The sequence below is a fragment of the Arachis ipaensis genome, chromosome B1, assembly GCF_059453495.1.
Source record: "Arachis ipaensis isolate K30076 ecotype BB chromosome B1, ASM5945349v1, whole genome shotgun sequence".
Classification (NCBI taxonomy): Eukaryota; Viridiplantae; Streptophyta; class Magnoliopsida; order Fabales; family Fabaceae; genus Arachis; species Arachis ipaensis.
In genome coordinates, this window is record NC_142436.1 from 42,948,124 (window position 1) to 42,973,171 (window position 25,048).

The 25,048-nt window shown below is 37.7% G+C and overlaps 1 protein-coding gene and 1 non-coding gene across 2 annotated transcripts; both read right to left on the bottom strand.

The window, feature by feature from the left end:
• Positions 1-305: 305 nt before the first annotated feature.
• On the bottom strand, positions 306-409 carry LOC148576356 (small nucleolar RNA R71). Its single transcript, XR_015904110.1, has one exon. It is a non-coding gene; the product is annotated as a small nucleolar RNA R71 (small nucleolar RNA).
• An 11,652-nt stretch (positions 410-12,061) lies between these two features.
• On the bottom strand, positions 12,062-15,243 carry LOC148576357 (uncharacterized). The gene is made up of 2 exons (XM_088502708.1): positions 15,016-15,243; positions 12,062-12,205 (listed from the first exon to the last, which is right to left on the bottom strand). Exons 1-2 carry the CDS (start codon positions 15,241-15,243, stop codon positions 12,062-12,064), a joined length of 372 nt encoding a protein of 123 aa, XP_088358834.1.
• Between the last annotated feature and the right edge of the window lie 9,805 nt (positions 15,244-25,048).

Genomic DNA, 25,048 nt, shown 5'->3' on the forward strand with positions numbered 1-25,048 from the left:
ATGCAATTGGAGCAAACAACTTTGAGCTTAAGCCTCAATTAGTTTCTCTGATGTAGTAGAATTGTAAGTTTCATGGACTTCCATTGGAAGATCCTCATTAGTTCTTAGCTGAATTCTTGCAAATCTGTGACACTGTTAAGACCAATGGGGTTAATCCTGAGGTCTACTGACTTATGCTTTTCCCCTTTGCTGTAAGAGACAGAGCTAGGACATGGTTGGACTCACAACCTAAAGATAGCCTGAACTCTTGGAAAAAGTTGGTCAATGCTTTCTTGGCCAAATTCTTTCCACCTCAGAAGTTGAGCAAGCTTAGAGTGGAAGTCCAAACCTTCAGACAGAAGGAAGGTGAATCCCTCTATGAAGCTTGGGAAAGATACAAGCAATTGATCAGAAGGTGTCCTTCTGACATATTTTCAGAATGGAGCATCATATGTATATTCTATGATGGTCTGTCTGAATTGTCCAAGATGTCATTGGACCACTCTGCTGGAGGATCTCTTCATCTGAAGAAGACACCTGCAGAAGCCCAGAAACTCATTGAAATGGTTGCAAATAACCAGTTCATGTACACTTCTGAAAGGAATCCTGTAAATAATGGGACAATTCAGAAGAAAAGAGTTCTTGAGATTGATACTCTGAATGCCATATTGGCTCAGAACAAAATATTGACTCAGCAAGTCAATATGATTTTTCAGAGTCTGTCTGGAATGCAAGCTGCATCAGGCAGTACTAAGGAGGCTTTTTCTGAAGAAGAAGCCTATGACCTTGAGAATCCTGCAATGGTAGAGGTGAATTACATGGGAGAATCCTATGGAAACACCTACAATCCTTCATGGAGAAATCATCCTGATCTCTCATGGAAGGATCAACAGAAGCCTAATCAAGGCTTCAATAATAACAATGGTGAAAGAAACAGGTTTGGCAATAGCAAACCTTTTCCATCATCTTCTCAGCAACAGACAAAGAATTCTAAGCAGAGCCACTCTGACTTAGCAACTGTAGTCTCTGATCTATCTAAGACCACTCTCGGTTTCATGACTGAAGCAAGGTCCTCCATTAGAAATTTGGAGGCACAAGTGGGTCAGCTGAGTAAAAGAGTTACTAAACTCCCTCCTAGTACACTCCCAAGCAATACAGAAGAGAATCTAAAAAGAGAGTGCAAGGCCATAAACACATCCCACATGGTCGAACCTGTAGAGGAGGGAAAGGCAGTGATTTTCAGTGAGGAAGACCTCAATGGACGTTCACTGGCCTCCAAGGAGTTCCCTAATGAGGAACCAAAGGAATCTGAGGCTCATATAGAGACCATAGAGATTTCACTGAACTTATTGTTGCCATTCATGAGCTCTGATGAGTATTCTTCCTCTGAAGAGGATGAAGACATTGTTAAAGAGCAAGTTGCTCAGTATCTAAGAGCAACCATGAAGCTGAATGCCAAGTTATTTGGTAATGAGACTTGGGAGGATGAACCCCCATTGCTCATCAATGAACTGAATGATCTGGTTCAACTAAAATTACCTCAGAAGAAACAGGATCCTGGAAGGTTCTTAATACCTTGTACCATAGGCATCATGACCTTTAAGAAGGCTCTGTGTGACCTTAGGTCAAGTATAAACCTCATGCCCCTCTCTGTAATGGAGAAACTAGGGATCTTTGAGGTGCAAGCTGCAAGAATCTCACTAGAGATGACAGACAATTCATGGAAACAGGCTTATGGACATGTAGAGGATGTCTTAGTGAAGGTTGAAGGCTATTACATCCCTGCTAACTTCATAATCCTAGAGACTGGAAAGGATGAAGATGAATCCATCATCCTTGGAAGACCCTTCCTAGCCACAGCAAGAGCTGTGATTGATGTGGATAGAGGAAAGTTAGTCCTTCAAGTGAATGAGGACTACCTTGTGTTTAAGGCTCAAGGATCTTTTTCTGTAACCATGGAGAGGAAGCATGAAAAGCTTCTCTCAAAATAGAGTCAAACAGAGCCCCCACACTCAACTTCTAAGTTTGGTGTTGGGAGGCCAACATCAAGCTCTGAGTCTCTGTGAAGCTCTCTAAGAGCTTCACTGTCAAGCTACTGACATTAAAGAAGCGCTTATTGGGAGGCAACCCAATATTATTTAATTATATTTATTTATTTTTCATTGCTATTTTATGTTTTCTTTAGGTTGATGATCATGTGAAGTCACAAAAACAACTGAAAAATCAAAAACAGAATAGCATTAAAAATAGCACACCCTGAAGGACAGGCTTACTGGCGTTTAAACGCCAGTAAGGATAGCAGAATGGGCGTTTAACGCCCAGTCTGGTAGCATTCTGGGTGTTAAACGCCGGAATGGGCAGCAATCTGGGCATTTAATGCCAGAATGGGCTGTCTGGCACGGGCTGGCGTTAAACGCTAGAAATGGGCAGCAGAGTGGCGTTTAACGCCAGGAAAGGTAGTAGAGCTGGCGTTAAACGCCAGAATTGGCACAGAATGGGCGTTTGAACGCCAGATTGGTGCAGGGACTCAAATTCCTTGACACCTCAGGATCTGTGGCCCCACAGGATCTCCACCTACCTCACTTCTTCTTCTCTCCTCTTCACACCTTTCCATAACACTCTTCCCCATACACCCTTGACCAATCACCTCAATACCTCTTCTCCAAACACCATTCACCTATCAAATCTTACCCTCTTCTCCATACTCTCTTCACCACTCACATCCATCCATCATAAAACTCCACCTACCTCACCATTCAAATTCAAACTATTTCCCTCCCAAACCCACCCACACATGGCCGAATACCCTCTTTCCCTTACCCTATAAATACCCCTCCTTACCACCTTCATTTCCACACATCATACACACTCAACCTACCTTGGCCGAACCTACACTCACCCTCCATCTCCTCTAATTCTTCTTCTTCTACTCCTTTCTTTCTTCTTTTGCTCGAGGACGAGCAACCATTCTAAGTTTGGTGTGGGAAAAGCTAAAACTTTTTGTTTTCCATAACCACTAATGGCACCTAAGCCAGAGAAACCTCTAGAAAGAGGAAAGGGAAGACAATTGCTTCCACCTCTGAGTCATGGGAGATGGAGAGATTCATCTCAAAGGTCCATCAAGACCACTTCTATAAAGTTGTGGCCAAGAAAAAGGTGATCCCCGAGGTCCCCTTTAAGCTTAAAAAGAGTGAATATCCGGAGATCCAACATGAAGTTCGAAGAAGATGTTGGAAAATCCTCAACAACCCTATTCAACAAGTCAGGATCTTAATGGTTCAAGAGTTCTATGCCAATGCATAGATCACTAAGAACCATGACCAAAGTATGAACCCGAACCCAAAGAATTGGCTCACAATGGTTCGGGAAAAATACTTGGATTTTAGTCCGGAAAATGTGAGGCTAGCATTCAACTTGCCAATGATGCAAAGAGATCCTCACCCTTTCACTAGAAGGGTCAACTTTGATCAAAGGTTGGACCAAGTCCTTAGGGACATTTATGTGGAAGGCGCTCAATGGAAGAGAGATTCAAGATGCAAGCCGGTTTAACTAAGAAGGCTTGACCTCAAACCCGTGGCTAGGGGATGGTTGGAGTTCATCCAACGTTCTATCATTCCTACTAGCAACCAGTCTGAAGTTATAATAGACCGGGCTATCATGATCCATAGTATCATGAATAGAGATGAAGTAGAAGTTCATGAAATCATATTTTTAAAACTCTACAAGGTAGCGGACAAGCCCTCTACTTTGGCAAGGTTAGCCTTCCCTCATCTCATTTGTCACCTATGCAATTCAGCTGGAATTGTCATAGAGGAAGACACCCTCATTGAAGAGGATAAGCCTATCACTAAGAAAAGGATGGAGCAAACAAGAGAGCCCACTCATGGACCTCAACAAGAGCATGAGGAAATTCCTCATCATGAAATCCCTGAGATGCCTCAAGGGATGCACTTTCCTCCACAAAACTATTGGGAGCAAATCAACACCTCCTTAGGAGAATTGAGTTCCAACATGGGACAACTAAGGATGGAGCACCAAGAACATTCCATCCTCCTCCATGAAATTAGAGAAGACCAAAGATCCATGAGGGAGGAACAACAAAGACAAGGAAGAGACATAGAGGAGCTCAAGCACTCCATAAGATCTTCAAGAGGAAGAACTAGCCGCCATCACTAAGGTGGACCCGTTCTTTAATTTTCTTGTTCTTATTTTTCTGTTTTTCGAAAATTATGCTTCATGTCTTATCTATGTTTGTGTCTTTATTACATTATCATTAGTGTCTAGTGTCTATGCCTTAAAGCTATGAATGACCTATGAATCCATCACCTTTCTTAAATGAAAAATGTTTTTAATTGCAAAAGAACAAGAAGTACATGGTTTCAAATTCTATCTTGAAATTAGTTTAATTATTTTGATGTGGTGGCAATACCTCTTGTTTTCTGAATAAATGCTTGAACAATGCATATTTTTGAATTTTTTGTTTATGAATGTTAAAATTGCTGGCTCTTGAAAGAATAATGAAAAAGGATAAATGTTATTGATAATCTGAAAAATCATAAAATTGATTCTTGAATCAAGAAAAATCAGTGAACACAAAAGCTTGCAGAAAAAATGCGAAAAAAAAAGAGAAAGAAAAAGAAAAAGGAAGCAGAAAAAGCCAAAAGCCCTTTAAACCAAAAGGCAAGGGTAAAAAGGATCCAAGGCTTTGAGCATTAATGGATAGGAGGGCCCACAGGAATAAAATCCTGGCCTAAGCGGCTAAACCAAGCTGTCCCTAACCATGTGCTTGTGGCGTGAAGGTGTCAAGTGAAAAGCTTGAGACTGAGCGGTTAAAGTCATGGTCCAAAGCAAAAAGAGTGTGCTTAAGAGCTCTGGGCACCTCTAACTGGGGACTCTAGCAAAGCTGAGTCACAATCTGAAAAAGTTCACCCGGTTAAGTGTCTGTGGCATTTATGTATCCGGTGGTAATACTGGAAAACAAAATGCTTAGGGTCACGGCCAAGACTCATAAAAGTAGCTGTGTTCAAGAATCAACATACCGAAATAGGAGAATCAATAACACTATCTGAATTCTAAGTTCTTATAGATGCCAATCATTCTGAACTTCAAAGGATAAAGTGAGATGCCAAAACTGTTCAGAAGCAAAAAGGGTACAAGTCCCGCTCATCTAATTGAAGCTAATCTTAATTGATAAGTTTGGAATTCATTGTATATTCTCTTCTTTTATCCTATTTTGTTTTCAGTTGCTTGGGGACAAGCAACAACTTAAGTTTGGTGTTGTGATGAGCGGATAATTTATACCCTTTTTGGCATTGTTTTTACATAATTTTTAGCATGTTTTAATTACTTTTTATTACATTTTTATTAGTTTTTATTCAAAAATCACATTTCTGGACTTTACTATAATTTTGTGTGTTTTTCTGTGATTTCAGATATTTTCTGGCTGAAATTGAGGGACCTGAGCAAAAATCTGATTCAGATGCTGAAAAAGGACTACAGATGCTGTTGGATTCTGACCTCCCTGCACTCGAAGTGGATTTTCTGGAGCTACAGAAGCCCAATTGGCATGCTCTCAATTGATTTGGAAAGTAGACATCCTGGACTTTCTAGCAATATATAATAGTCCATACTTTTCCCGAGATTTGATGGCCCAAACTGGCATTCAAAGACAGTCTAAAACATCTTGGCGTAAAACGCCCAAACTGGCACCAAAATTGGAGTTAAATGCCCAAACTGGCACCAAACCTGGCGTTTAACTCCAAGAACAGCCTAAGCACAAAAAAGCTTCAATGCTCAGCCCAAGAACACACCAAGTGGGCCCCAGAAGTGGATTTCTGCACTATCTGCACTTAGTTACTCATTTTCTGTAAACCTATATTACAAGTTTAGTATAAAAACTACTTTTAGAGATTTACTTTACAGCTTTTAGCCATATTTTACGTTTGGAGAGACTGGCCTCACGGCCATGCCTAGACCTTTCACTTATGTATTTTCTACGGTGGAGTTTCTACACCGCATAGATTAAGGTGTGGAGCTCTGCTATTCTTCATAAATTAATACAAGTACTATTGTTTTTCTATTCAATTCACGCCTACTTCTTCTCTAAGATATTCACTCGCACTTCAACCTGATGAATGTGATAACCTGTGACACTCATCATCATTCTCACTTATGAATGCGTGCCTGACAACCACTTCCATTCTATCTGCTATATCTTGAGTGTATATCTCTTAGCCTCCTGGTTCACAACACATGGTTGCCTCTCCTGACAACAGAGCATTCCATTCCGTGAGACTAGAGTCTTCGTGGTATAGGCTATAACCATTGGCAGCATTCCTGAGATCCGAAAAGTCTAAACTTTATCTGTGGTATTCCGAGTAGGATCTGGGAAGGGATGACTGTGACAAGCTTCAAACCTGCGAATGTGGGGCACAAGTCACAGTGTGCAAAAGGACAATGGTCCTATTCCGATGCTAGCGGGAACCGACAGATGATTAGCCATGCAGTGACAGCGCATATGGATTATTTTCATCCGAGAGGATCATACAGCTTGCCATGGAAGGAGGTAACGCATGGTTGGAAGAAGGCAATATGAAAGCAGAGGTTCAGAAGCAACAAAGCATCTTCAGACGCTTATCTAAAATTTGCACCAATGAATTACATAAGTAACTTTATCTTATTTTATATTTTATTTATGATTTTAATTGTCAAAACCTCAACCATTTGAATCTGCCTGACTGAGATTTACAAAGATGACCATAGCTTGCTTCAAGCCGACAATCTCCATGGGATCGACCCTTACTCACGTAAGGTATTACTTGGACAACCCAGTGCACTTGCTGGTTAGTTGTGCAGAGTTGTGAAAAAGAGTTGAGATTAAGATTGTGCGTACCAAGTTTTTGGCGCCATTGTTAGAGATCACAATTTCGTGCACCAAGCTTCATTGGAAACTCTGAGATTTATTGTATCTTAATCTTCTTTTTATCCTACCGTGTCTTTAGTTGCTTGGGGACAAGCAACAGTTTAAGTTTGGTGTTCTGATGAGCGGATATTTTATACGCTTTTTGCCATCATTTTCATATAATTTTTAGCATGTTTTGTTTAAGTTTTATTAATTTTTCATAGGTTTTAGTGTAAAATTCACATTTCTGAATTCTACTTTGGGTTTTTGTGTTTTTATGCAATTTCAGGTATTTTCTAGTTGAAATTGAGGAGCTGGAGCAAAAGTCTGATTCAGAGACAGAGAAAGCACTGCAGATACTGTCTGGATCTGACATCTTTGCACTCGAAAGAGCTTTTATGGAGTTATAAAAGTCCAAATGGAGCTTTCTTAATAGCTATGGAAAGCTGACTTCCAGAGCTTTCTAGAAATGTATAATAGTCCATACTTTGCTTCAGAATAGAAGGCCCAAAACCGGTGTCCAACGCCAGCCTCCTACCCCAGTCCAGGCGTCCAGCGTCTAAACGCCCAAAAAGGACCCCGTAGCCAGCGTTCAATGCCCTAGAGGCCTCATAGCATGTGGATCTCATCAAAGCTCAGCCCAAACACTCACCAAGTGGGCCTCAGAAGTGGATTTTAGCACTAAAAGACTGTTTTACCCTTTCTTATGTAATCCTTAGTCATTAGCTTAGTATTTAAAGAACTTTTACACGATCTTCAAAGAGGATCTGCCGTATTTCATTTTTCACATTGTATTTTCTATCAGTATGAGTTTCTAAACCTTTTAGGTTGAGGGGAAGAGCCCTGCTGAGTTTTATGGATTAATTAATAAAAGTATTACTGTTTCTCTTCAATCCGTGTTTCATTCAATTCTAAGATGTATCTTCGTTCTTCAACTTGATGAATGGGATGACCCGTGACAATCATATTCGTTTTTCATACTAAGACCGTGTGCCTGACAACCACCCGTGTTCTTCTTGGGTTCGTGTGAATACGTAACTGGAAAACATCAAACCACCAGCTTGATTATACATCTCTTAGACAGCTAATCTACGACTTCGTTGGGGACTTCTCGAGATACCAGTTCAGCCGGGATATAGGGAGATTAGGGTCTCTGTGGTAGAGGTTAGAACCCAAAGGCACATCATTCTCTGATTCGGAAGATCCAACCTTGTCTGTGGCATTTTGAGTAGGATTATTAAGGAGAATGGACTACAGGAGCTTCACCCTCAATCAGAATGGATCCACACTAACCCTGGGGTTCAGATCTGTAGGAGATTGGCGACCGCAACCGTACAGCATTGATCACATACGGCCTGCCATAGAAGAAATCATTCACAATTGAAGAAGACAATAAGACCAGAGTTAATCCAGAAGGACAAAGCATCCCCAAGCCTTAACCATCTTCTTATCATTATAAACAGGTCAACCTAGTTTAGATCTCCTTATTTTCTTTTATGTAATTAATCAAACGATCTACCTTTCTATTCGCCTGACTAAGATCTACAAGATAACCATAACTTGCTTCAAACCACAATCCTCACGGGATTGACCCTGACTCATTCAAGTATTACTTGGATGACCCAGTGCACTTGCTGGTACAGTTGTACGAAGTGTGGGGATTTGTGCACCATCGGGCTCAAGCATTTCTCGGCTTCTGTTGTGGAGATCGGGTAATGGTACCTCGGTCTATCTAACGTGTTCAAAAATTTGAACGTTGGTGGGGTTTTAATGACTATTGAATGATGTACGGCAGTTGCTCATAGGGATTCGTGCAATCTTGAAGAGGAGCGAGGGAGCCGTTTACGATTTATTACTCCTTGTAAAGGGGGCTTTTTCGTCTCCTCTCCTTCTTTTGTTGTTTCTAAAGCCTACTTTGCTTTCTCTTTTCATCGAGGCGTTCTTCTTGTGTCATTTCATCCATTTCTGTTTCTTCTGGACTTCTCAATCTTAGTGTTTGAAGAGTCGCTCACTCTTTCTGGCGTGAAGAGGATCATTCGTGTTTGGCTGTTTCAGGCGCACTTTCTTTTAGCGTTCGTTTTCTTTTCCCTTGTTTCTCTTTTAAGACTTGCTTAGTTGTTTGGTTTGCTTTTCTCTGTATTTTCCTTTTGGAAGAGGTTTGTTTTCTTATTTTCTTGCGGGATTGTGGTGAAGCAAAATAGGAAAATGTTTGTCAAAAAGGCTCTTGAAAGACTTTTCTTCTTTGTTTGAAAGAATCTTTGCTTGTGTTTTGTGTTGCTGATGTCTTTTATGGGTTGTACTGCCACTAGTGGTGCCATTTTGACGTAGCGTTGTGTCGAAGGGGCTCCATTCGGTGCTGTGTAGGAAAGATTTTGAGAAAAAATTAATTTCTTTGAACTTAGTAGCTGTGACTCGACTTCTTTTGAAATGACGTCCGACTTGAGTGGTGACAGCCTTTTTTATTTTTGCCTTTGTAGGTGTAGCTTTTATGTCTCGCCATGTAATTAAGGTCATGTCGACCAAGGTTCCCCCTAATCTCTGTTCCTGGGTAGATAGTGTTGTTCTCTGTTGTGTTTCTGTTGTCGATAGCGAATGCTCTGAGACTTTTCGTAGGAACTATACCATTTGTAAGAATAGGGAGGATGAGAGGAACTATGTGTTAGAACCATCTGATCCTGAGGAGAGAGTGTGTTTCCCTCGTTTAGAGGAAACCAAACAACCCTTTTATTATGTTTAAGAGATTCCTTTACAAAGCTTGTTGCTAAAGGCTTGGGTGCCCTTAGCCCTTGCCCTGGTGCCTCATTAAAAAACACTTTCTTTCTTGGAAAAAAGAGTGCACCTAGGTACAAGACTTTTAGCTATAATACCTTTTCAGGTTAGAAGTGTGCCAAGACCTTGGGAGCTCCCGCCCTTGTAGGTCGGACACCTTATAAGAACCTTTACCTAGAACATCCACTGTTTTGTAAGGTCCTTTCCAATTTTCAGCTAGCTTTCCTTCACCCAACTTCTGTGTCCCGATGTCATTCCGAACCAGGACAAGGTTGTTGATGGTGAAGTTTCTCTTGATCACCTTTTTATTATACCTTAGAACCATCCTCTGCTTCAAAGCTTTTTCCTTAATCCGAGCTCTTTCTCAATCCATTTAGTAAAAAAAAACACCTACGATAAGGTACTTGACTTGGCCTGGTGCTTGAGAAAATGGTCTAAGTAGATCCAGTCCCCATTTAGCAAATGGCCATGGCGAAGTGACATTGATAAGCTCCTCAGGAGGTGCTACGTAGAAATTGGCATATTTTTAGCAAGGTGGACACATTTTGACGAACTCGGCTGCCTTCTTCGACAAGGCTAGCCAGAAAAAGCCAGCTCGAATCACTTTTTTAGCTAATCACTGAGCTCCTAGGTGATTACCACATATGCCACTATGTACGTCCTCCAAGACTTCCTTTGTGCTAGAAGTCGGGACGTATTTCAAGAGGGGTGTTGAAATTTCTCTTTTATATAGGATGTTGTAGACCAATGTATAGTTTTACGCCTCTTTTAGGAGCCTTTTGGCCTCCTTTTCATCCTTGGGGAGCATGTCAAATTTGAGGAAGTTGAGATAGGAGTCATCCACCCTAAATGTTGATTGTGTACAGTCAGTACTTCCTCTTCCTTTGATATCGATGGTGTCTGTAGAGTCTCTTGGATGAAACTTTTATTGTTGCCCTCTGGCTTGGTGCTGGCTAATTTTGATAGTACATCAACTCGGGCATTATTTTCTCGAGTTATATGTCAGACCTCACTTTCAGGAAAGTGTGCCAGTTGTGCTCGTATTTTATCCAAGTAGTTTTTCATAGTAGGGTCTTTAGCTTAGTAGGTGCCATTAATTTATGAAGTTATTACTTGCGAATCACTGAAAACTATCACCTTTTCTACCTCTACTTCTTTAGCCAGCTTCAAACCATCAAATAGAGCTTCGTATTCTACCTAATTATTAGAATCAGGAAACTCGAACCTTAAGGATAGCTCTATCCGAGTTCTTTGGTCACTTTTTAGAATAACACCAACCCCGCTTCCAGATTTATTCGATGACCCATCTACGTACAGACTCCGTGTAGTGGGGTTCCCAGGACTTTCAGTGTATTCAGCGATGAAGTCGGCGAGGTACTGTGATTTGATGGTTGTCCGAGTTTCGTATCTTAAGTCGAACTCGGACAGCTCCACCGCCTATTGCAGAATCCTCCCAGCTAAGTCCATCTTTTGTAGGATATGTTTCATTGATTGATTAGTATGAACTTTAATGGTATGGGCATGGAAGTAAGGTCGTAACCTTCGAGATGTAAGAACGAGAGCAAAAGCAAACTTCTCTATCTTTTGATAATTCAGTTGTGCCCCTTATAAGGCTTTGCTGACGAAGTAGATAGGTTACTGCCCCTTTTCGTTTTCTCGGACTAGGGCCGAGGCTATAGCCCAACTTTCACTGACATCAGGTCGGGTAAGTATGGGTGGTTGCCCCAAGAATTCCTTGAAGTCTTAGAAAGCTTGTTCACATTCTAGGGTCCATTCAAATTGCTTCCCTTTCCTCAGAATTGTGTAGAGCGGAAGGGATTTCAGGGCTGACCCTGCCATAAACTTGGATGGAGAGGCCAAGCTTCCATTTAACTGTTGGATCCCTTTAATACAGGTCAGACTCTTCATGTTGAGTATGGCTTGGTATTTGTTGGGGTTAGCTTCTATGCCTCTTTGAGTCAGCATGAACCCTAAAAACTTCTCGGCTTCTACCGCGAAGGTACATTTTGAGGGATTTAATCTTATTTCAAGCTTTCTTATAGTGGAGAAGACCCTCGAGAGGCCAAACAATAGTATTCCGTCCTCTTTGGTCTTAACAAGCATGTCATCCACATATACCTCCATGAGTTCCCCTATGTGAGGGAAAAATACCATATTCATCAGCCTCTGGTAGGTAGCTCCTACATTCTTTAACTGAAAGGCATCACTATGTAGCAATAGTTTGCCTTTGGAGTTATGAATGAGGTCTTTTCTTAATCCGGCTTGTACATCAGGATTTGATCCCGAGTAGGCGTCTATAAAGGACAAGTATCTGTAGCCTGAAACGGAGTCGACCAGAGCATCAATGCTAGCGAGTGGATAAGGGTCCTTGGGGCAGGCTTTGTTGAGGTCAGTGTAATCGACGCACATTATCTACTTTCTATTTTGTTTCTTCACCAGCACGACGTTGGCTAACCACAACAGATACTTAACCTCCCTTATAAACACTGCCTCCGATAAGGCCTGTATTTGTTCTTCTACAACTTGTGTTCGCTTTGGTCCAAGCTTTCTTCGCTTCTGCGGAACAGGTCAGAAACCTGGGTACACAGTAAGCTTATGGCACATCAGGTCGGGATCTATACCCGGCATGTCAGAGGCTTTCTAGGAAAAGAGATCGGAATTTTTTCTCAACAATTCAACGAGCTATTTCTTTAAACTTTCCTCCAGGTTTTCCCCTATACTTGTTGTTTTGTCGGGGTCGTATTCGATTTGTATCTCTTCTGTTTTGCCTTCTAGTTGGGGTCGTAATTCTTCTCGAACTCGAACTCCGCCGAACTCGATTGTATTGACTTCTTTGCCTTCTGAGCTGCCTTTCAAACTGAGGCTCTCATTATAACAATTTTTGCTAGCCTTTGATCTCCTTTAATGGTGGCAACTCCTTCAACTATGGGAAACTTCATGCAGAGATGTGGGGGTGGAAACGACGACTGCAAGTCGGTTCTGGGTTGTCCGACCTATTAGGGCATTGTATGCTAAATTTTTGTTGACTACAATGAAGTCGATACTTAGTGTCCTTGACCTGGCTCCCTTTTCGAAGGTAGTGTACAATGAGATGTAGCCTAGAGGTCTTATGCGTGAGCATCTTTCCTATCTTTTCCTAGTGAATTTGCATTTAATTTGTTAAGTTTAATCAACAATTAATTATCTTTTAGCTACTATGGATGCTACTTTGAGTCTTGTGCAATTCTGTCTATTTTAGGTAGCATTTGGTTGGATTTGATGGAGCTTCTGCAGAAAAAGAAAAGAAGGCTATATCGGGCAGGAATGGCTTAGAGGATGGAGAGGAAGCTTGCACAAATAGAATCAGCACAAGAATTAAAGAAGATGACAACGAGGAGTGACATGTGCACGTGCCTGACACGTACGGGTGATTTGGATATTTGCACAGCGACGCGTGTGCGTACATGACGCATACGCGTGACACAAGAAGAAGACCATCGACGCGTACGCGTGACTGACACGTACGCGTGACATGCGCCACATGCAGAAAACGCTGATTATTTAATTAATTCTGATTTAAACTTTATTTTTATTTTAAAATAGGAAAAGATATTATTTTAGTTTTAGAAAATAGATTTTTTTAGTAATTAGGATTAGATATAAAAGAGAAAAGAAACTTCTCTTCTGGATTCCAATTCCAACATTAGTTCACTTTTCATCCCACCTGAGCCCAATTTACAATCCTTATTTTTCTCTTTGAACTATGAGCAACTAAACCTCCACTGTTAAGGTTAGGAGCTCTATCTATTGTATGGATTGATACTATTATTTTTCTATTTTAATTCATGTACTGATTTATAATTCAAGAATTATTTTCGTTCTTTATTTTATGAATCTGGGTGGAACGGAAGTATGACCTTTTTTCTAATTGAGTTCTTGTATAACTTGGAAAAGCTCTTTAATTGAACAACAGCTTGAAAACATATTCTCCTAAATTTCTAATTATCTGGACTTAACGGGATACGTGACATATAATCCTCTTATATTTGGGTAATTAGGATTTTTGTGGCATATAACTAGAATTGAACTTCACCCTCTAATTGGAATTAAGTGACCAAGGAATTGGCGGTTGATGAATTTTAGAGGAGACTAGAAAGGTCTAAGGAATTAGGGTCTAGTCACATATAGTTTGCCATGAATTGAATCTTGCATGATTAACATAGTTAGTAAGAAAAGTCAATCTGGAAGATAGATATCTCTGAATCCTTAACTGTTTCTCCATACATATTTCACAACCTGTTTACTACTTGCTTTATTAAATTTCTAAATTATTGTTTAATGCTTTTGAACTCTCAAACACTATTTTTTGTTTGTCTAACTAAGTAAATTAATCAACCATTGTTGCTTAGTCCTTCAATCCTCGTGGGATCGACCCTCACTCACCTGAGGTATTACTTGGTACGACCCGGTGCACTTGCCGGTTAGTTTGTGGGTTATAAATTCCGCACCAAGGTCGGATCGGGATATCTCCCAGTCCAAAGAGGCAATCTGGGTATGCCCTTAGATCCTTTTCCTCTAACCCGAGCTTGTTAAAGGCGGGCTTAAACAGGATATCCGCGGAGCTGCCTTGATCTACCAAAGTTCGATGTAGGTTAGCATTTTCCATGATCATAGTTATACCACTGGGTCATCGTGCCCGAGTATTATTCCCTGATTGTCCTCTTTAGCGAAGGAGATGGTGGGTAAATCGGGTGATCGATCGTCCTGTCCGACTTGATATACATTCTTAAGGTGCCTTTTCGCGAGGATTTGGATATTCTTCCTCCCGCGAATCCACCATTAATCATATGTATATGTCGTTCAGGGGTGTGAGGAGGGCGTTATGGTCGTCCTCCTTCTTCATCCCTTTTTCTCTTTCTCGAGTTGTCTGACCTGTCAGCCAGGTATCTATCAAGCCGACCTTCCCTGGCTAGCTTTTCGATGACATTCTTGATATCGTAGCATACATTAGTGAAGTGCCCGTATAGCTTGTGTTACTCACAATATTCAGTCCGACTTCAGGTTTTCTTATGCTTAATCGGACGGGGAGGCAGAAGCTTCTCCGTGTGGCATATCTCCCTATAGACGTCGACAAGAGAAACCCTTAGAGGGGTGTAGTTGTGGTACTTTCGAGGCTTTTCCACACTTTGCTCTTCTTTCTTCTTGGGTTCCCTTTCTTTGCCCCGGCCTGGATAGCAGGGTAGGTTGGATCGAAAGGGAGGTTCTCTAAGTCGAGAATTTTCTTCCATGTTGATATGTTTTTCTACCCTTTCTTGGATCTCATTCAGAGAAGTAGGGTATCTTTTGGATATTTATTAAGAGAAGGGTCCTTCTTTGAGACCATTGACCAGACCCATGACTATAGCTTCAGTTGGTAGATTCTGAATTTTCAAGCAAGCTTTGTTGAATCTTTCCATGTAATCGCGAAGAGTCTCCTCGACCTCTTGCTTTACTCCTAGCAGGCTCGAGGCATGCTTCGTTTTGTCTTTCTGGATGGAGAATCTAGTAAAAAATTTTCTGACCAGATTGTCAAAGCTAGTGACTGACTTGGGGGGCAATCCATCAAACCATTTCATTGCGGCCTTGGTTAAAGTAGTCGGGAAGGCTTTTCAACGAGTGGCGTTCGAGGCATCAGCCAAGTACATTTGGCTTCTGAAGTTACTGAGATGGTGGCTCAGGTCGGACGTTCCGTCATAGAGGTCCATGTCGGGTGATTTGAAGTTCCTAGGACTTTAGCCTTCATGATCTCTTCTATGAACGGATCTTGTTCTCCCAAGGGACTTTCTGACCTAGTGGCCCGACTTCGAAGGTCGGCCTCCATCTTCTGGAGCTTTTCTTCTAGCTCCCTACGTCTTTTTACTTCTCTCCTCAATTTCTGTTTGGCCTTTCATTGTCGCGCGGCCTCATGTTCGAGCTGTCTCAAGCGATCTTGCTGTCCATGGACCATGTTCAATATCTCTGTCACGTGAGGATGATCCTCGTCCCCGGGGTGGTGTACTTCAGAATGGATCTTCCTTGGATGAGGGTTTCCTGAAGGCCCTTCTCCGTGAGGTCCTTCCATATGTTGTGGTGAAGGGGGGGAGCACGACAGCATGATCTTCTGGCTGAGCTTCTTGCTCAGGTTCGGATGTAGCGTGACTGTCCTCTGGTTGGTTGTCCGCCATGGTTGTAGGATGACTTCCAGGTCCCTGGCAACGGCGCCAATATTCCAAGGGTTACCTAAAACTTTGATTTGGGCCTAAACGTGAGGTCCTGGTCCCTTTGAGTGGCAGCGTCCGACCTCCTTAGTGTCGAGGTGGTGCCTGTCCGAGTTTCTTGTGAGGAGGTGGGGGTGGTACCTGCAAGAGACTCCGATACTTAAGTTAGCAAGGGCTTTAAGCAGGTTTTTAGTAGTATAAAATGTGAGTTATACATGGGAGGTGCCAGTGTATTTATAGTAGAGTTAATAACCACCTTTGTTGGAGTAGATATATCGTTTCTGATAAATGAGCGATCCCTTTATTTTGGGAGTTTATTGAGATCTACCTTTTAGATGAGGTAGAGATATCGGGAGAGATGTAAGGAGGCAGTTACTTATTTAGTCAAGTAGAACTGGACCTTGATATCTTTGTCCGACCTCCTTAAGAGGTTGGGCCTATCATGGAGGGACACTTTACTAGTGGGCCTTTTTGTTTTCTTGGGCCTGGCTTTTATATATTGAACCAGGATATGAACAGCAACTATTTTTCTTATTTGACCAAAATAAATTTTAATCTTTGTAGTTAAATATAAATCCTCTTTAATTTTTTAATTGATGTACCCTAAAATTTGTATAATTAAACTAACTATCATAAATGCTAACCACAAGATGAGTCGTTTATTTCTTTATCAACAATATATTATTTACATTTCATATATGCTATGAGAACAATTAAAAATAAAAGAAAAAGATTATTATAAACAACAAATTTTTTAAATGATAAAAAAGTTATATCTATTTTGATATTATGGAACAGATTGTTTTATTTTAGAGATTGATAACGAAATTAAATTATATTTGAGAGAAATCTTCATATATCGTTTGGGCGTAAAAATTATTTAAAAAGATGAATTAATTTTATTATTAACAAAATTAAATAATTTAGATATAAAAAATATTAGTGAATTATATATACTACTCTAGATGCTAAATCATCAATCCTAAATCATAAACCTTCAACTTAATGACCCTTATATTTAGTTTATTATAATCGGTAGTATTTTTAAATAATTAAATCCCTTAATTTAAATATCAATGCCTACAGCGTGCGTAAACACTAATCTTAATACTATTGGTTGCAAACACAAATCTTTTAAGTTCAACCGTCTCCAAAATCAATATGTTAACTACATTTTATCTTTCTTAAAAATAACAAAAACCTTATAATAAGACTTTCTTTTCTAAAAAAAAGGGATTTCTCTCTATATATAAGTAGACTATATTATTATTGATTGTTATTCTCTCCCAAATCATTTAATAGTTTATTACATAAAATCTTGAGAGTAAAAACAAAAATACGACAAATTAACTTTATTACTAATAAAATTAAATAATTTAGATATGAATGTTGTAAAACAACTAAATAAATAAAGAAGATATAATTATAAAATAATGTAATATAATTAGAATGATTACTATCTCAATATAATAAGGATGATTAATATATCTACTAATATTATATGTTGTAGTATATGAAGAGAAAAGATAAAAGAACTTTTGTACGTAGAGAGAGAAGATTTTGTATTTTGTATTGTGTGTATTTTCTTGTCTCAGATCATACTTTTATAGGCATACATAGGTTTGTTTTTCAAACCACATTTATTTTGCTTTATCCTAAGGACTTGATCCTTTCAACATAGAAAATGGGTTGCCCATAAATAATGGAAATCCATTCTTATCTTATCCTAGTCACATTATATTTAATGCCACATTATATGCAAATATTTCATAGACAATTGTCTTATTTCGGTTCCATTTCTCTCCTGTAAAGACATAATTTATCGAGATCTCGTCATTTTCACAATTTTCAGGTACCTGAACGTCTTCTGGCGTTAAAACTATATCAGAATTTTGGACAACTGCAGGTGTCTCTACTATGTCTCTTTCAACAGGAATATTATTTACCTCTTTTCTCTTTCGAGGATTTTTATCTTTGGAACCGACAGGCCTGCCACGCTTCTGGCGTGTATTTGCTTCGGTGACAATTAGTCCAACTGGGACATCAATTCGAATTGGGGCATTTTCCGCTGGTCTACAAGATTTCGTTATCCTCTTTGTATCAGAAAATGCATCAGGCAATTCATTTGCTATTCTTTGCAAATGTATAATCTTTTGAACTTCTAGTTCACATTGCCCTGATCGAGGATCTAAATGCATCAACAATAATGAATTCCAATTAAGTTCCTTTTCAGGAAGCTTATTCTCTCCCCCTAATGTTGAAAACTTTGATTCATCAAAATGACAATCCGCAAATCGGGCTTTAAATACATCTTCAGTTTGTATCTCAAGATACCTCACTATAGAGGAAGAATCATATCCAACATATATCCCCAATTTTCTTTGGGATCCCATTTTGGTGCGATTAGGTGGTGCAATGGGAACATATATCGCACACCCAAATATTCTTAAATGGAAAATATTTGGCTGTTGGCCAAAAGCTAATTGCATAGGAGAGAACTGATGATAACTCGTTGGCCTCAAACGAATAAGTGCTACGGCATGTAAAATAGCATGCCCCCAAACCGAGGTTGGGAGATTTGTTCTCATAAGTAAGGGTCTAGCAATTAATTGGAGGCGTTTAATAAGTGATTCAGCTGACCCATTTTGTGTGTGAACATAAGCTACTGGATGTTCAACACTTATTCCATTAGCCATACAATAAGCATCAAAAGCTTGGGAAGTAAATTCTCCAGCATTATCAAGACGAATTACTTTGATTGGATTTTCTGGAAATTGTGCTTTTAATCGAATAATTTGAGCCAGTAATCTCGCAAACACCAGGTTGCGAGAAGATAATAAGCACACGTGTGACCATCTCGAAGATGCGTCTATTAGGACCATAAAATATCTAAAAGATCCACATGGTGGATGAATAGGTCCACATATATCACCTTGAATCCTTTCTAGGAATTCAGGGGACTCAAATCCAATCTTTACTGGTGATGGCCTTAAAATTAACTTCCTTGAGAACATGCAGCACAACAAAATTCACTAGTTTTAAGAATCTTCTGATTCTTTAGTGAATGTCCATGGGAGTTTTCAATAATTCTCCTCATCATGGTTGTTCCCGGATGACCCAATCGGTCGTGCCAAGTTATGAATTCATTTGGGCTAGTAAGCTTCTGGTTACAGTGGCATGTGATTCAATTGCACTAATCTTGGTATAATATAACCCAGATGAAAGTGAGGGCAACTTTTCTAATATAACCTTTTTATTTGAATCATGAGTTGTGATACATAAGTACTCATGACTTCCCTCATTCATAGTCTCAATATGATATCCATTTCGGCGAATATCTTTAAAACTCAACAAGTTTCTTCGAGACTTAGTAGACAATAGTGCATTATTTATTATGAATTTTGTTTCTCCAGGAAATAAAATTATAGCTCTTCCGAAACCTTCAATCACATTTCCTGAGCCAATAATAGTATTAACACATTCTTCTTTTGGCACAAGATGGGTAAAATATATAAATCACTTTTGAGAATAGTGTGCGAACTTGCACTATCCGCAAGGCATACATCTTCATTACATATCCTTGCCATTATCTTCAAAGACAAATAATAATAAAATGAGTAGTATGCACAGTTAAATTGAATACTTGATCGAAATTATTTTTCTAAGAAATACTGCTCATAAAATAATGTCATATACTAACATTTTATTTTTAAAAACATGACATATTTAATGATTTCAAAATTCATAAACATTAATATTTCATTATTTATATACATCACATTTGAAACTTAAATACATAGAAAATAAAACTTAACAATAAGTTCTTTACATTATTTATTTATATGGATACATAACAATCCCACATTTTAAACTATTCCATCATTGATCAAATGACCAATATTTCTTTCAGGATCCTCAAAGAAATCAGATACATCATAATGAGTGGTGGAATTTTCAGCATCATTTGAAACAAAATTTGTTTCCTTTCCTTTGTCATCCTTTTTCAAAGATGCTTGGTAAAGATCGACTAGGTGCCTTGGGGTACGACAGGTACGTGACCAATGGCCCTTTCCACCACAACGGAAACACTTATTCTCTGTTGATTTATTCTGCCCGATATTTCTTTCTTTATCCCACTTTTGGTGAGATCCTCTCTTTTGATATAATTCTTTTTCCTTCCATAATTTTTCTTGTTATTAAAACCTTGCTATTTACCTCTTCTGGGGTAATTTGCCGCATTTACTTCAGGAAATGGGGCAGCGCCAGCTAGGCGCGCTTCATGATTTTTCAAGAGCAACTCATTATTGCGTTCAGCAACAAGAAGGCTAGAAATTAACTTAGAATATTTTTTAAACCCCTTTTCTCGATACTGCTGCTACAGGAGCACATTCGAGGCATGGAAGGTTAAGAAAGTTTTCTCCAACATATCATGATCAGTTATCTTTTCCCCACATAATTTCATTCGTGAGGTGATTCAAAACATTGCAGAATTATATTCATTTATGGATTTAAAATCCTGCAGACACAAGTGCGTCCACTCATATCGGGCTTGAGAAAGTATCACCGTTTTTTTATGATTATACCTTTCTTCAAGATCATTCCAAAGATCTGCAGGATCTTTTAATGTGAGATATTCATTTTTCAATCCTTCGTCAAGATGATGATGAAGAAAAATCATGGATTTGACTTTATCCTTCTGGGATACATTATTTTCAGCCTTAATGGTATCTCCAAGATCTATTGAATCAAGATGAATTTCAGCATCTAGTATCCATGATAAATAATTATTTCCAGATATATCAAGAGCATTGAATTCAAGATGAGAGAGCTTTGACATAATGAAAATTTGTTACCTGAGTCTTCTTAAAAAATTTTATCAGAGTCTCGTGCTGATAACGTGTTGTAAAACAACTAAATAAATAAGGAATATGTAATTATAAAATAATATAATATAATTAGATAACTTTAATAATAATATTCACAATGATTACTATCTCAATATAATAAAGATGATTAATATATCTACTAATATTATATGTTATAGTATATGAAGAGAAAAGATCAAAGAACTTTGTACGTAGAGAGAAGATTTTGTATTTTGTATTGTGTGTATTTTCTTGTCTCAGATCATGCTTTTATAGGCATACATATGTTTGTTTTTCAAACCACATTTATTTTGCTTTATTCTAAGGACTTGATCCTTTCAACATAGAAAATGAGTTGCCCATAAATGGACATCCATTCTTATCTTATCCTAGTCACAACAATGAAAACGTTAGTAAATTATATATATCTTTTAAATCTTAAATTTTAAATTCTCAACTTAATAACTTTTAAATTTAGTTTTAATATCTAATCTCTGAAAACTCAAACCTTTTAATTTAAATTCTGTTGACTACACCATGAATATTAATTCTGATACCATTAGTCGCAAATACATAGCCTGTTAACTACTTAAATAATCCCAAATTTAACATGCTAATATTATTTATGCATTTTACTTTATTAAAAAGAAAATTGCTAAAGACTTGCAATTGTATAAGTATAATATTACTAGTAGCGATTTTTTTTGTTTTAATTAATATTTTCACTACTTTATTGTTGTTTACTATGGAACCTTGAGCATTATTAGGTATTACAATGTTTTACTTTTATTTTTGTGCTTTATAGAGAATACAATGCTTACTACTTTATTTTGCATCAATTCCTTCTTTTTTTTTCTTAAAGCACATTCTTTTTTTTTGTAAGGTTTTTAAACCATATTCTAACCATTTAATTTACTGTGTGTTCAATTACTATTTTCTTTTATTTTGACACACAATTTTAGAATATTCAACTCTAATTCTATTTTATTTTTTTTATTGTCCATTTCATTCAAGGCCCCGTCTATTAAAAAAAGCGATTCTGAAACCTGTAATTACTATTTTGCTAATGTTTCTTGAGTTACCACATTTACTTTGAAATTAGTCATACATCAATTTTTTCTTAATTTATGTGTCTTAATTTTATTAGTCAATCAACTATAATCAGTCTTAATTATCACAAAACATGGTCACCACAAAAGTCACTTATATATATTGACTGAACTTGTGTTATAAACTTTTAAGTATTCTAAACTAGTAAAATGCCTTTTATAGTTCCTATTTAATTTAAGGAGTTTATGTATGTATGTAGAAGAGCACTACAAGAAATTTGGTTATTTGTAGTAATTTTTAGGGTTAAGTACGATTTTGGTCCCTAAGGTAGGGACTGAAAATTTTTTTTTTTATTTTTGGCCTTTTTTGCTACAAAATGGTCCCGAAAATTTCACTTAGTTTCAAAATCGTCTTTTTTACTAAATTTATAATTTTTATTCCGAAAATACCCCTAATTAAAAAAATAAAAAATATAAAAAAGGGGAAACGGGTTAAGGGGAGGGGGGATCACGCTTTGTTTGGGGGGGTTCCAGGGAAGGGAAAGGAAGGGGGGAGGGAAAGCGCCGTTGCTCCTCCCGCCGCTGCCGCTGCCCCTCTCGCCGCCGCCGCCGCTGCCGCTCCTCGCATTTGGTCACACTAACGGGAGAGGGGAGGGGTTCCAGATCTCACTCACACTAACGGCAAGAGAGGAGATTCTGCTTCTGTTTCTGATTATTCTACTTCTGTTTTAATTCTGATTTTGTTAATCACACAGTTGTTGTTGACTCTAATTTCATCCTGGGTATTGATTCCATTGGTTTTCTTTTTCTGTTTTTCTATTTCTATTTTGCTTCTAATTCTATTCCATTTTTCTGTTTTTCTGTTTTGATTTTTTTATATGTTAAAATTTTGTTGCTGTTGTGTTCTTCTTCTCTGTTTTGATTTTTTTTATATTTGTTATTTGAAATTTGTTGTTGTCGTTGAAATTATGTTGCTGTTGTTAAAATTGTAGTTGAAATTTTGTTGAAATTTTAGTTGAAGAAAAAGAAAAAGAAGAAATATGATTGTGATTGAGGTGAAGAACTGGTATTGAAATTGTTGTGATTGAGAAGAAGAATTGGTTATTTTGGGAAAGAAGGAGAAGGGCATTTTCATCCGATTTTAAAATTAAGTTAAACCTTTGGGACTATTTTGTAACAAAAAAAAGGTTGGGGACGAAAAAAATTTTCAGCCCCTACCTTAGGGATCAAAATTGTACTTAACCCTAATTTTTATGTTGATGGTGGAGATTTATAATCTCTACCAAATAATTTTTGTGGGTTTTTAAAATTTTTAAATTTGAAGTGCTACGAGTTATTTTTTGAGGTTTTTTTTTTAAATTCCATAATATATTCAATAAGAATTTTGTATGTGTTTAGTTAGAGTTTTATATTGGTCTTTTGTGACAATTTTAAGACAATATAACTTTTTCTATATATAAATAAAGATTAAACAACTTCAAAAAAGATAAAACAACAACTTCTAATAAAAATAATTTATAATCATTCATTTTTCAAAAATTTAAACTAAATAAGAGAAGATATATAAATAATTATATTAATAATAACAATACCTTAATTGCAGGGTCAATAGAATCATCAAAAACTTGGATGACAAGACAATCAGCAAACCATGAAAAATTACAATCTGCACCAATTGATACCTTAGATACCTATATATATACACATAAAAAGAACTCAAAAAATAAACCAACCAAATTTCTTAAAAATAAAACAGATTATAGAGATAAGCAAATAATTTTTATAAAAAAAATTTCTAGATTAATAATATAAGAGGGCTATTTATCCGTAAAGTCATATATATGTATCAAGTATCATCATTCATAATAAATAATTGTAAACACTAAAAAAATATTGTAGAGTACTACTTATAAACTGGATTCCAATGTCATTAAGAATTCCTATCCCAGTAGAACCAAAGTTTGCACCAATAAGCAACCTCTCTCCATCAAGCTCCAGACTCAAATATGGCAATGTGGGTTCAGACCCTATTTTCTCACCTGCATACATTTATGCATAAAAAACCTTAAAGGAAATGTTTAGGGCCAACAATTTTGTTAAATTTTGGTCAGCATGTAACCAGCAAAGAAAAGTGAGCCATTTGATGAAATCTCACACCAATCTCACACCATTAAAATCATCATTGATGGCTATTTGGTGGTTACAAATCACAAAAATTGTTGGCCCCTAGCATTCCTCAAAACTTAACCCTGTTAAAATGTTTCAAAACAAAACAAGAAAATGAAGTTATAAAAATCAACTCTTCACCTTAACACTACTGAAAGTACCTAGTTTAAGCTATCCAGTAATTAAAATTTAAATTTAAAATAAACTTAAATTCTTATAAGTTGATTCAAAAGTTAGACAATTCTGACAAAATAGGAGTAGTATTCGAAAGGATATTTCATTGATAATTCAATGGCACTAGTTCCGGTGAATGTGATAGCTACATCACAAGCCACAAGTAAAAGACCCAAACCCGTAATAACGACAAAGAAAGGCTTCAAAGCTCAATGGAAGCTAGGCAAATGATTCATGTTGGTCTAACCTATAATTAGCCTCCATATTTGAGATAGTAATAATGACACTAATATGTGTGTGAGAGTAAAATTTTCTGATAGATGGATCAAATGAACTCATCAATGTCTTAGTAAAACTCCTCAATAAAGCGTGCTTTAATTTACTTTGATTATTATGTGTTTGCTTGTATGCAGTTCCATTAGTATAACTAATTGATCAATCTGTAAAGCGAAGGAAGGAAGCTAATGCAGAGTGAGTTTGCAATAGTTGTGACCGTCGAGAATAGAAAAACAGTGAAGAATCATGAACTTTGATTATTATTGTCCACCAAGTGAAGTATGAGTATAGAGAAGAGAACAATTAATTAATCATGCAATTACAATTCACAAAATAAAGAAGCATAAAAACATAAAGAGACAAGTGAAATATGGAAAAAAAGAAGAAGAATACCAGCAGCAGCACAAAAGAGAAATATGGAAGGAGAAAAAGTTGCGTTGGAGAAGAAGCTCGATCCAAAAACTTTCTGTCGTGGCAATTACGGTGGCAACGATAGCGAAAACTGCAGCGACAATAGTGGCTACAGAATAAACAGATCTAAAACTGAGTTGACAAAGGAGGTCACTAGATTCAGAAACTTTCTACCACGGCAATTACAGCGGCAACGATGGCAAAAACTGCGGCAACAACGGTGACGAAAACTGTAGCAGCAAC

What these genes read in the sequence shown, in the direction of transcription:
- LOC148576357 (XM_088502708.1), bottom strand. Translation starts at nt 15,243, where the DNA reads ATGAAATGGTTTGATGGATTGCCCCCCAAGTCAGTCACTAGCTTTGAC. An exon ending in AAGCTATAGTCATGGGTCTG is followed by an intron (nt 12,206 to 15,015) that starts GTCAATGGTCTC and finishes CCTGTTCCGCAG; the next exon opens with AAGCGAAGAAAGCTTGGACC.